Here is a 13,813-nt window from a genome sequence, read left to right on the forward strand (position 1 = left end):
GATCAGGAATAAAATTGTGGCCAGGCAGCTTGTGGCTTCTCTTCAAAATTATGCCTCTTACATCCACCTGAAAAGACAGGTTGGGCCTTGGTTCAACACCTCATCCGATTGTGCAGTGCTTTTTAAAAAAGTTATTCATGTGGGGCTTACTGGCTGGGCTAGCATTTATTGCCTGTCCTTGTTGCTCTACAGAAGGTGATGGTGAGTTTCTTGAACTGCTACAGTCCAGTTGGCGAAGATAGAGCTGCAACACTGCTCGTGAGGGAGTTCCAGAATTTTGACCCAGTGACATCGAAGGAACAGTGATATATTTATAGGTCTGAATGGCAATTGGCTTTGGGGATTGGGGTTTGGGGTTCTTGCAAGTGGTGGATTTCCCATTTATCTGCTGTCCTTGTTCATTGTGGTATTATATTAGGTGGATAATAAGCTGGAATTGTTCCTATGAACTTTCACGAAAAAGATTACGTTGGCTAGCTTCAACGTAAAATGTAATAATAGTGTGGACCCATTGCCTGTATTAATCATTAAATCATATAAGTGAAATTGGATGCTGTAAATAATTCGAGGACGATATGCCATCAGTTGTTATTTAGCCTGTTTTTCTGTTCCTAAAGTAGCTGTTGCAGGCAGATCAGGGTGATAATGGAAAATCAGATTAACTGATGGTGCTTAGTTTAGGATTGTCCCTTTCCTAATTTGGATGCTGATTAAGGCCAATCACAGATCGGCAGAACGGAAGGCCAAAGGAAGATTCAGTTGCAGTTGGCATTGAGTTGATGAGTTTGCACAAGCATTGAGGATTGGGTTGGAATTAGTAAATGGGATTACAGTGCTCTGCTCAGGGATCAATGTGCCTTTGGAAATGTCAACATTCTGCAATGTTAGTCCCTTAAGCAGAGAAAACAAGGGATTTTCTTCATTTTTGCTTCAGGCAAAATAAGCCACATTTGCAAAGGTCAAGGATTAGCCATGCTTTATTGGGAAATGTCTTCCACAATACAACCTCTGACATCCCCTAACAAGAACTTAGCTGCCTGCTGGGCACAGGCGTGTGAGAGGAAGCTGTTACAAATAAATGCGGGTCGTTCTGCTGTAACATGCGTTTCCTTAACGTGAATTCACTGCAACGAACTGGGGACATTGTTTTTAAAGCACAAACTTTTAAAACGCGTGTTGGCTGTAACGTGATTACAGTGCCAACACTTTAAGCACTGTTTCTTAAGGGGCAATTTTTCTATAACGCAAGGATGCACAAGAATGCAACCATCATGTTATAGAAGAACTACCTGCATCCATTTTACCTCACACTGGCTATGCAGCTTAATATCCAACGATGATGTTTCCAGAAAAGGTTCCCACACCGACTGAACACAAGAGACAGCGAAGAAAGGGAAGGGCAAATGGAAAGTTTCCTGGAATAGGGCAGTCAATATAGGGAGCAGCCTCACCCTCAATAATAACAGAGCTCTGATCCTGTGAGTTTGGGCAAGGGATCTCTCACAATCAATGTTTCACAGAGGTGTTCCTCTTCAGGAAGTAACCAGGAGCAAATTAAGATGAGCTGTAGAAAAACATTACAAAAAAAATTAAATCAACTCTTTGATTTTTTTTGGAATAGGAACAAAGTCAATTCTGAGTTCCGGTTAAAATGTACAGTTAGTTCCTTCAGGAATATATGTAGGCAGAAATTAAAATATCATTCTTACGATGTTAATCGAAAGGAAATTATTCATTCTAACCAGTTGTAGCTGTCCCCTTTTAAGGACTAGTCGAGGGTCCTTGGAGACCCCCAGGTTATTAATAAAGTGTTTCTCCATTGGTCTGTTACTGAATTATGTAGGACATAAATGTTGATCAAAATGTAAAGCAGAAGTGAAGAGAGGTATAATAATTGATTTCACATTACCTCCACCTATGCTGTCAGTTTTGGACACTCGCTTACAGATCTGTTTCATTGTTCACTCACATGATATGGTTCACTCACATAGAATCATAGTTTTCCTACAGTGTGGAAGCAAGCCATTCGGTCCATCAAGTCCATCCCATCTCTCTGAAGAGCATCTCACTCAGATCCACCTCCTTACTCTGCCCCACATTTCCAATGGCTCATCCACATAGCCGGCACATCTTTGGACTGTGTGAGGAACCCCACGTGGACACAGGGATAATGCATTAACTCCACATAGACAATTGGCCGAGGCTGGAATTGAACCCGGGTACCTGGAACTCTGAGCCACTCTGCCATCTGCTGTTAATTGACTGTATGTAGTTGTCCTTGAGAAGGTAGTGGTGAGCTGCCTTCTAGAATCACTGTTAACCATTTAGTTGTGGTTGATGCGGCTCAGTTGTTTGCAAGGGCCTTTTCAAGGGCGGTTGGTATTAACTGCATTGCTGTGGGTCTGGAGTCACATGTAGGTCAGACCAGGTGAGGATGACTCCCTAAAGGGCAACATTGAACCAGATTACAACAATTAACAATGTTTTCACAGTCGTTTCCACATTAGACTTTAACTTCAGAATTTTATTGTGCTAGGATTCAAGGACATTTCCTGAATCTCTGGATTAATAGTTGTTGCCATTACTTCGCCATATCTAAACAGATGGATAAGGTGAGCCTCTAACACACTGGGATTCCCTCACATAAACTCAATTCCTGTGTAGAGCTGCAAGTTCTCATGGTGCGGTACCTGATAGGATCTGGGTAAGGCAAAACTCTATGGATTTTTGGGAAAATCATCCTTTTCTTTCTTCCTGCAAGCATTCTAAAATATTCGCTGCCTTACTGAGCTCAGATAAAAGGGACAGAGAGAGCAACATGTGTTTACACTCAGAGGGTTAATCGAGTTTGTTTCAGAACCTAGCTGTAATGCCGTTTATATCAGACGATCAGTAACAGCCCAGCAGTGGGAGCCTAATCATTTCATCCCTAGCTCTCTCTCTTGACAACATTGATTTTGCAGCCTTTTTAAAACAAAATTTCCATTTTTTTGATGAACATTAAACCTGATTATGGCCGAGCTATCTAAGTGGAATGATGCTTCCACTGGCACACAGCACCGGAGTCATTCATTTGCAATTCTGGAGTGGACACTTGACCCCAGGAAAACTGGCAACAGGGCGACAGAGTCAACCATTCAATTTGGGAGCCAGTAGCCCTAAACTTTAAAAAGGGTGTCACAAGTCACAGCACAGTGACTTAGTGGTGAACGCTGCTACTTTACAGCGCCAGGGACTTGGGTTCGATTCCACCCTCGGGTGACTGTCTGTGTGGAGTTTGCACATTCTCTTAGTGTCTGCGTGGGTTTCCTTTGGGTGCTCCAGTTTCCTCCCACAGTCCAAAGATGTGCAGGTTAGGCAGATTGGCCATGCTAAATTGCCCATAGTGTGGGAGATTTGTAGGCTGTGGATTAGCCGTAGGAAATGTAGGCTTGTAGGAATAGGGTGAGGTGGGATGCTCTTTGGAGGGTCAGTGTGGACTTGATGGGCTGAATGGCCTGCTTCCACACTGTCAGGATACTATGAAATGTGGGCATACCAGAGTGACATGCTCCCTTCTCTGGAGAGACTTGAGTCACAAATGGTTCACTAACTGGATTATTTTACAATAATCTGGAAAACCAGCTTGATAACCATGGTTTAGTTGGGTAAACCTCTGTCTCCAAGTCCAGATGGTTGTGGTTTCAACTCCTGCTCCACAAACTTGAGCACAACATTGCGACCTAGTTGAGGGAGTGCTGCACAGCTGGAGTTGGGTCAGGAATTAAAGTGGATTCTGCCTGTCACCACATGCACAAACACACTCACTTTCCAGGCAAGATTTTCTTTTCAATCAGTTTTAATTCTCTGCTAGTAATTTGGCCCCAGATTGTTATTTTAAAGTGACAGTGGGAAATGTGGAGGGTGGTGGAGAAAGAGAGAGAGAGAGTGGGAGAGGGAGGGAGAGAGAGAGAGGGAGAGAGAGCAGAGTTCCAATTTAGAATAATCAGCATTGAGTAAATCTTCTTCCAGTGAAGCCTTGTCACTTCTATGATGGTATATCATTATTTCAAGAGACACAGTGGCCAACTCAGCTGGCTGAAGAGTATCATTGGCTGGCAGATGGATGGGATGATTAAAGGAGAAGGTTTGGATCCAGTGACAGTGACAGGCAGATTAACTCTAATCCACTCCCCCCTCAGAGGGAGCAATGCTTCAGGCTAACCTTGAGAAACACCAGCCTCCTTCACCTCTCAGGCTTCCTATGAGCCAAAGATTGGCATAAGGTGGGCAAGAGAGACAAGGGACATTTCGGTTTCATGATTTTACCCAGCTGTCATCGGGATGCTCAAAGAGTAGGAGATAGAGCTGGGCATTAACAGACAATGTTCTGACACTCCCCGCCTTCCCCCCACCTCACCTCGTTGCATTTAAACACACCAGCAATTTTCAATGTCCCTTTAATTAAAGGGGCGTGAGCCTGCATTTTGGTGAGACAATGGCCAATATGCTGCAGATCGCAGCTGGTAATTAGCCAGCAGCAAGGGTTGCTGTGCCAAAGGCTGGATGAGGGGAAATGGGAAAACAAAAACAAAAGAGTAATAAACAGATGGATAGTCATCGGTTTCCATCCCATGCACCTTCCAGTGGGGGTTGGCGGATGTGCAGGGATAGAGGAATTGCAAGATTCTACCTGAATAACCATCAACGATGCTTGACATGTGCAACTTGAACTTTGGAAAAGATGCACTCAAATGTTGAGCAGCAGGCTGAGTTGGTAAAAACCCAGCACTTCTGCCTTGCAGTATCAGTTACCAGAGCAACAAGAACACTTCAAAACGTGTCAGAATACAATTACTGGGAGTCAGACAAGCATCAATTTTTAATGTACTTCAAACCGTTCAGCAAGAAAACCATATAGAGACAGAGAAACTAGCAGGAGGAGGCCATTCAGCCCTTAGAACCATTCTGTATGACCATCCAACCTTGTTCCTGCTTTCACTCCTTTGACCCCTTTAACCCTCAACACAATAAGAATTCCACTGACTCACTACTCTGGATGAAGACATTTTTCCCCATTAACAGTGCTAAATGGCCTACCCTGTATCCTGTTCCTGCAATCCCTGATTCTTGATCTCCCCCACCCCCCCCACCCCCCCTCTCCTCCGTTATTCAGAATATCCTTTTGAATCTGCACTGGTTAAAGGTAACCAGCTAACTATTCTAATCCAATATCCAGCTTTTGGCCATGACCTTGCATGTCTTGACACTGCAAGTGTACAGTCGCGAGTGCGTTGCTGGAAAAACACAGCAGGTTGGGCAGCATCCAAGAAGCAGGAAAATCAACATTTCAGGCAAAAGCCCTTCGTCAGGAATGAGGCTGGGAGCCTCGGGAGTGGAGAAATAAATGGGAGGGGGCGGGGCTAGGGAGAAGGTAGCTGAGAGTGCAATAGGTAGATAGAGGCAGGGGTAAAGGTGATAGGTCGGAGGGGAGGGTGAAGCGGATAGGTGGTAAGGAAGATTGGCAGGTGGGACAGTTCATGAGGGTGGTTCTGAGCTGGAAGGTTGGAACAGGGGTAGGATAGGGGGAGGGGAAATGAGGAAACTGGTGAAACCCACATTGATGCCATGGGGTTGGAGGGTCCCGAGGTGGATGATGAGGCGTTCTTCCTCCAGCCGTCGGTGGTAAGGAAGTGGCGGTGGAGGAGGCCCAGGACCTGCATATGCTCGGCAGAGTGGGAGGGGGATTTGAAATGTTCGGCCACAGGGCGATGGGGTTGATTGGTGCAGGTGTCCTGGAGATGTTCCCTAAAGCGCTTAGCTAAGTGTACTTCTTAAATATTGTATGGGTTCCGTACTAGCATTACAGGCAGTGAGTTCCAAATTCCCACCATCCTCTGGATGAACAAAAAATCCCCTTTACCTTAAATCTATGCCCTCATCCCCCCTCATCATTGATCCAAGGGGAGAGAGGAAGGATTGAAGAAAGCTCGTGAAGAAACAAGACAATGCCAATGTCCCCATGAAAGCTCAGGTGGTAATGAGGGAACATCCTTACTCTAACCAGATGTTGTTACACCACTAAGTGGATGAACTTAACCACAATATTGACCCTGAGTTTGAAACATGTACAATGAATGCAGACCTGATGCTTGTGCACCCAAATGCACTTTATGAACACGCTCAATTTTCACTGAACAAAGGCAGGAGGGAGGTCATGGTTTGTGCAATGACTACACTCTACCACAAGGGGACTTCAAAATGCTTTATTGAAACAAAGTGGTGCATATTCTAAACACATCAGTGAAACCACCTCAACAGTTTTGTGTTCCTCGCAGTCTTTATCAGGATTTGGTTGCTGCATTTGTAGTGTCTGGGTTATTGGCTGTACATCTGGTTTACAATACAGAGGGAAACCATCACTGTGGATTCAATTCTCGCACTGACTGAGGTCACCATTAAGATCCCGCATTCTTAACCTCTTCCCCTGGCCTGACGCATGGTGACCCTCAGGTTAAACCACCATTACCCATCTCTCTATAATGAGAGACCAATTCTGTGGTGATGTTTCCTTGTAGCGCAAACCAGGATTTTTCAAAAAAACACCAGCAAACCAGCCCACTCTTGTGTGCCTCCTGGCAGCCAGTCATACGATGTTGTTGGCTAAAAGCTTGGCTTCAGTCACCTGCCTGCCCTCTCCACCAGAAAACATTCTCAACACTGGGACAACTAGTGAAGCAATGGTGGCAAAAACCTTCCTGGGAAACACTACTTTCAGAGTGCTGGCTGCTGCATTGAGAGATTCACCTTTCACTTCCCTCAAGAATACCATCAGATGCAAGCACCAATATTATAGCAAATTATCCCTTCAGTGCTATAGTTTCTGTCAGACATTTCTTCCAAACACCCCCATGTTCATGTGATATAACAATTTATATTTCAAAACATAAACAATTCGAAAGAAGTAAGATTTTTTTAAGAAGGAAACGTATTGTATTTTCTGTGGTCCAGCAGCTCGCCGCCTCACTGGTAACAAATAATACATACAATTAAAAGACACTTCAGGTTTAAGTGAAACACAAAGAGTCGTTTGTTGGAGGCCAATAACTATTCTTGTGTATGCTATTCCAGTTGAAAGGGTGAGCACCTCATCTATTCTTGGTGCCACCTCAATGGGGTGCCATGGTTGTGTGGTGAGTTGGCTGTGATGTGCCAAGATGCCCAATCTGCTTGGGGACTTCAGGTGATGTTCTAACGTAACTCCGAGATTCCCAGGGCCAATGAAGTAGAGAGACTGCACTGATCGGGTCACATTTCACAGACTAGTTCTGAATTGTGGAGCTCTGGGACAGGGAAGCCAGATCTGGTTGTGAATGTGAGCTCTTTAAACCAGATATACAGCCAATAACCCAGACACTACATCTGCAGCAACCAAATCCTGATAAAGACTGCGAGGAACACAAAACTGTTGAGGTGGTTTCACTGATGTGTTTAGAACATGCACCACTTTGTTTCAATAAAGCGTTTTGAAGTCCCCTTGTGGTAGAGTGTAGTCATTGCACAAACCATTACCTCCCTCCTGCCTTTGTTCAGTAAAAACTGGTTGTGCAATATCGAAATCAACTACTGAATAGGTAAAAGCTGAGGTATATGGGGAAAGGCTTATGGAGGGGGAACTAGCTAAACTGCTCTTGAGCAGAAGGTAGCTTTGGGGTTAGCACTGGACAGAAGTGAGGACTGTAGTTGCTGGAGAGTCAAGATTAGAGTGGTGCTGGAAAAGCACAGCAGGTCAGAAAGCATCCAAGGAGCAGAAAAATCGATGTTTCGGGCAAAAGCCCTTCATCAGGAATGGTGGTTAGCACTGCTGCCTCACGATGACAAGGTTAAATCCCACCCTCGGGTGATTGTCCATGTGGAGTTTGTACATTATCCCTGGGTTTCCTCCTTTGGTCCCAAGGTATGCAGGTTGGGTAGATTGGCCGTGGTAAATTGCCCTTCGTGTGCAGGATATGTGCATTAGTCATGGGAATTTCGGGGTGATGGGAATTGAGTGGTATGCTCTTTTAAGGGTCAGCATGACTCCATGGGCCAAATGGCCTGCTTTCACACTGCAGGGATATAATGAAAGCTGATAGAGATTTGATAGGTTAGTTATTCTGTAATGATGTGATGATTCCAATTTGCCTACATTTAATCAATTGCTTTATGGGTGCACAATCATTAAGGATCTTACATCTAGTCTACCACAGGCTTATGTATCTTTAATTAATTCTATCACTATTTTATTGTCATGAGAAAACGCTCTTTATTTCCTTGCTAATCACACCTCCTCTCTTCCAGGTGCTGGAGAATCTGGCAAGAGCACCATTGTCAAGCAGATGAAGTAAGTCACCTTCTATTCCTTTTGGAAGAATTTGATTCTTAAATTGGTAGTGGCCTGAAGGCTACACTTAGTGTGGCAGTGCCCAGTGCCCGATTGTCAGTCACAACACAAATGCTGGTGCCACTGGGCAATGCACAGGAAGAAACTGAGCAGTTTGACTTTCCAATTCAGATGTAGCCAGATCTTCAAATATACAGTTTGCATTGAATGTCACTGTTTCGTTACTTTGGTCATCTTCCCTCCATTTTGGACTTCCTCTCTCTGTCTTTGCGACTTGCTGGGATTCATTGAGCCAGGGCATCACCATTGCATCAGTATCTGAGGGCCAATGTGAGTGGGTTTGAATGTTCACTGTCCAATTTTAGATGGCAAACGCATTCCTGCAGGAGGCGCTCCAACCCTCAGAGATTGGTATGAGGTTCATCAACTGATTCCCAGAATGAAACGTTTTATTAAGTTGAGCAAGGTGGGTCTGTATCGATTGGAGTTTAGAAGAATGGGAAGTGATTTTAATGAAACATATTCTCTGAATTTGTTTCAGCCTGAGTTGGAGAGATCTTTGACTGACAAGGGAGTCAAGGGAACGGACAGGAAAGGATTTGAGGCCACGCTCGGGTCAGCTCTGATTGTATTGGATGAAAGAGCTAACTTAAGGAATTCAGTAGCTTCTGCAGTTCCCAGTGTCCTTGGGAGCCCCGGCCAAACTGGGAGCTGCTCATAGGAAGGAGATAGAGAGGCTGCCTCAAGATTAATAGGTCCTCCAAAGACCTTTTAATAGAAATGAAATTTATACTGGGCACAGTGCCAGGTTGATAACTTGGAGGGGATTCCCCTCCACAGTGCTGTCTGCAGCTTCAATCGTCTAACAGGGTGGGGTATACAAGAAACCCTTACCTCAGGAGGTTGCTATCACAAGGCTGTAGCTATGCACATTCTGAGGTATGGCCACTGCTATTGAGTGGGGAGGGGCAGGGGATGACTGGAAGCTTCTAGTTGGCACTGCCAAGTGCCCTAAAATGTCTTTATTATTGAAGCGTTCCTTCACAAACCTTGTTTCGAAAGAGATTTTAGTCAATATCGTGGTTCCCTCCTCCTTATTTGAAGGCATGTACATTTCTCCCATGGAAGTCCTGTGGCGCAGTGGGTAGTGCCCTTGCCTCTGAGACTGAAGCTCTGGGTTTGAGTTCCAATCTAGGGCTTGGTGGCCAAGGAAGGTGTATTCATAACATGGCAGTTGTGCCAACATGTACCGAAGGCAGATAGAAAGACTCCTGGCTAGCCATGGATGGGAAAAGTCCCCCATTGTTATCCATAGCTCCGGACTGCAATATTCATGTAAAAGTAAACTGTTCTGTAACATATCGTCACTGCATTGCTCGCAGGGCTTTGTCTCCTTGAAGTTAATCCTTTTCCTTTGTTCTTTATTGGATTCTCTCAGATAGACTATAGAGCATTGGAATCAATTGCTCTCCATTAATGTAAAACGTTTCAGCACAGAAGGAGGCCATACAGATCAATTTGCTTGTACCATATTACAAAATAAAAATTTCATTTATCAAACTAATTCCATTTAACATGTGGCTATTGGAATGAAAAATGCTGAGCATGTATTAACACAGATTTAATCTGAACAGATTCCTTGTATTCCTTGTAGCAAAAGTCTTCCAGTGAGGCAGATGGTAGTATAGTGTAGATATTGTTGGTCCAGTAACCCAGAGGATTGAAATTTATTCACAATGATGACAAAACTACCAGACTATCATAAAAACCCACAAACAGCCATCAGGAGAGGAAATTTGCCATTCCTACCTCTTCCGGGCTATATGTGACTGCAGACCCACAGGAATGACATTGACTTGTGAGTGTCTTCTGAGATGGCTGAGCAGGCCATGAATGTATTAAATAAAACACAGGAATTAGTTATTTGGGTTTTAATAGCAATAATTTGGCATTGACACTTCAATCCAGATGAATATTGTTTTGATTTGAATCAGTTAAGTCTTGGTGAACATAGAACATAGAACATAGAACAATACAGCACAGAACAGGCCCTTCGGCCCACGATGTTGTGCCGAACTTCTAACCTAGATTAAGCACCCATCCATGTACCTATCCAAATGCCGCTTAAAGGTCGCCAATGATTCTGACTCTACCACTCCCACGGGCAGCGCATTCCATGCCCCCACTACTCTCTGGGTAAAGAACCCACCCCTGACATCTCCCCTATACCTTCCACCCTTCACCTTAAATTTATGTCCCCTTGTAACACTCTGTTGTACCCGGGGAAAAAAGCAGTAGGACATATTGAATGCACAATAATTCCTAAGTGGATTGTGCACAAAAGAGAAGGGCATTTTAAGATGTTGTGTGCTCTGTTGTTTGACAGAATTATTCATCAAGATGGTTACTCCCGTGAGGAATGTCTTGAGTTCATCAGCATCATCTACAGTAACACCTTGCAATCTATGATGGCTATTGTCAAGGCAATGACCACACTGAACATTGGCTATGGAGACAGCGCCAGGCAGGTCAGTGCAACCAGCAAACAAGTTACACCAGAACCACATGCTGTACGATGACCAGCACTATCACAGAATATCACCAATTCCAGACCACATGGGTACTTTAAGACAGTTACATGACATTAGGCATGCGATGTTCCAGTGGAAAGTTTGCCTTTAGTAATTGTGTAATTGAATCATCTTAGTCAATCAGATGTATGTGTTTGATGTACAGTAACATTAATAAGCACTGAGCCCAGATTGTGTGTGTAGGCCTGTGATTGTGTAGCCTTTTAAATAATTAGTGTTGTACATAAATTTCAAGACATCTGACTCAACAAGAGCCTAACGCTCTGTGGTATTTATTAGGAGGACTAATGTGCAGAAAACCACAAACAGCATCAGAATCATAGAATAGCTACAACAGAGAAACAGCTGATTCAACCCATCATGCTCATGTCAACTCTCTACAAGAGTAGCTCAGTAGCTCCCTCAGGGACTTGCAACCCTGCAAATATTTTCTCCTCCGATAATTATCTAGTCCCCTTTTAAAGGCCATGATGAATCTGTCTCATGACATTGCCAGACAAAGCATTCCAGATCCAAATCTCAACTTCTTAGTCCTTTTGCTGCACACTTTCCATCGATGAGCACTGATTCTCCACCCTTCCAACACACAGCACAATGGAGGAGGGGGGGAAGGGAAGGGAAGAGGAAAAAGGTTTCCTCATCTGTGTTTTAAATGGGTGCCCTCTTACTTTTAAACTATGCCCCCCCCCCCAAGTTCTTTAGTTGGTTCTACTTTCCTCCCTTTGGTGGTCACGGACTGATCTTGTGGAAGAAACCTGTAACTAATTCCTGTAACTCTTACTCTCCTTCAGGACGATTCTCGCAAACTGATGCATCTAGCCGATACCATCGACGAAGGCACGATGCCAAAAGAGCTGTATGAAATTATCAGCCGTCTGTGGAAGGATTCTGGCATCCAGGCCTGCTTCGAGCGGGCCTCAGAGTACCAGCTCAACGACTCTGCTGGCTAGTGAGTGACTCCTTCTGTAATCTGTCAGCTCCCTGAGAGGGTCAGGGTTAGTCCAAACAGTGGCTACAGGAAGATGCAGCTAGTTTTGCAATTTAACATGACTCAAAGCCACCCCAAATACAAAACCACAGATGAATTAGTTGTGAATCGCCGCAGGCAAAAGGCCTCCTCTGTGATTGCTGACAGAACACCACACAAAGTTGATTTTGTGTGAAGGCTCGGTTAATTTTCAGCCTGTTTAGACATTCTTCTGCCAACAGGGGTTGCAGCTGGGCTCTGTAAAAAATGCTTGCCTTATCCTTTACAGTGCAATGGCATCATCTACTGGCAACAAAGTGATACTACAGGAGCAACCCACCTTCCTCCATCATTCATTCAGGGGATCTCTCCCATAAGTCATTGATTATTTCAAGTCCAAAAAACACAGAAAATAGGAGCTGGAGCAGTTCATTAGGGCCTTTGAATTTGCTCTGCCATTCAATATGATCAGGACGACTCATCCAATTCAGTAACCAGATGAGCTTTAACAATCATTATTAAAATATCCAAGATTTAACCATTATTTTTCTCTGTTGCCATGGTGAGTTCTGAACTCACACCTTCTGCATTAGTCATAACCTCTGGATTTCTCAGCCACTTTGTTTTTCCTTCATTCATTCATTCACTCACAGAATAAGGGGGTCAGTGGCTAGACAGCATTTATTGCCCATCTCTAAGTGCCCTGAGGGCAGTTAAGAGTCAACCACATTGCTGCAGGTCTGCAGTCATATGTAGGCCAGACTGGGTAAGGATGGCAGTTTCCTTCCCTAAAGGGCATTAGTGAACCAGACGAGTCTTTTTTTCTAACCATTGACAATGGATTCATGGTCATCATTGGACTCTTAACTGCAGATATTTAATTAATTCAAATTCCAATGTGCCATGGCAGAATTTGAATCTAAATCCCCAGAACATTATCTGGATCAACAGTCTAGTGATAATACCACAAGGCCATCACCTCTCCTTATCACTGATTTTTTTTAATTTCAAAAATATACCTTATTCATAAAATACTTTGATGATCTGTACAATTGGACATGCCATACATACGTAAACATTCCATTTCTTTGCATACCGAAACAGAGTAATCATTCCTATTTACAGGTTAAAAACAATGACTGTAGATGCTGGAAACCAAATTCTGGATTAGTGGTGCTGGAAGAGCATAGCAGTTCAGGCAGCATCCAAGTAGCTTCGAAATCGACGTTTCAGGCAAAAGCCCTTCATCAGGAATGTAGAGCACGGAGTCCCCACGTCACAGCTCTGCCCAGGATGAACCTCGACAAACACCACTGCATTCCTCTCCAGACTTCCTCTGCATAGGCACATTCCAGAAGGTGGTGTGTGACAGTCTCGTCCCCTCTGCAACCATTTCGAGGGCAGCGTGCGGTGCGACAGAGTCCGGGTGTGCATAAAGGATCTCACAGGCAGAGCCCTTCTCACCACCAGCCAAGCCATGTCTTGGTGCTTGTTGGAAAGTTCTGGCAATGAGGCATTCTGCCAAATGGTTTTGACAGTTTGCTCAGGGAACCGCTCGACAGGATCCGCCCTATCCTTTTCCCGAAGGGTCTCAAGGACACCACGTGCTGACCACTTCCTGATGGACTTGTGGTCAAAGATGTTTTTCTTCATAATGCTGATCCTCATGTAAGTCTGAGATGACGTTGCTGAGCCATCTTCTTCCTTCAGGCTGCTGAGCACAGAGCTCTCTTTGTGCACCTTCTGGAAGAAGAAACGTGAGCACGTCTCGTCCTGCTCCATGGAGCGGACCCTGAACTGGAAGATTATCTTGGAGGTCTCCGAGGCAAAGAGCGAGACTTGCTGGCCCTTCACCTCCTGGAGGTCCTCTGTGACATCGACCCCCAACGTCTG

General features: G+C 44.4%; 1 protein-coding gene across 1 annotated transcript in view; it reads left to right on the top strand.

Moving 5' to 3' along the window:
• LOC140483630 (guanine nucleotide-binding protein G(t) subunit alpha-1) overlaps positions 1-13,813 on the top strand; it is a 67,719-nt gene that overhangs the window by 35,594 nt on the left and 18,312 nt on the right. The window contains exons 2-4 of the mRNA XM_072581932.1: positions 8,320-8,362; positions 10,749-10,890; positions 11,745-11,902. Of these exons, the coding sequence (XP_072438033.1) occupies positions 8,320-8,362; positions 10,749-10,890; positions 11,745-11,902 (343 nt within the window). The remainder of the gene's footprint in view (positions 1-8,319; positions 8,363-10,748; positions 10,891-11,744; positions 11,903-13,813) is intronic.

The sequence above is a fragment of the Chiloscyllium punctatum genome, chromosome 12 (assembly GCF_047496795.1).
Source record: "Chiloscyllium punctatum isolate Juve2018m chromosome 12, sChiPun1.3, whole genome shotgun sequence".
Lineage (NCBI taxonomy): Eukaryota > Metazoa > Chordata > Chondrichthyes > Orectolobiformes > Hemiscylliidae > Chiloscyllium > Chiloscyllium punctatum.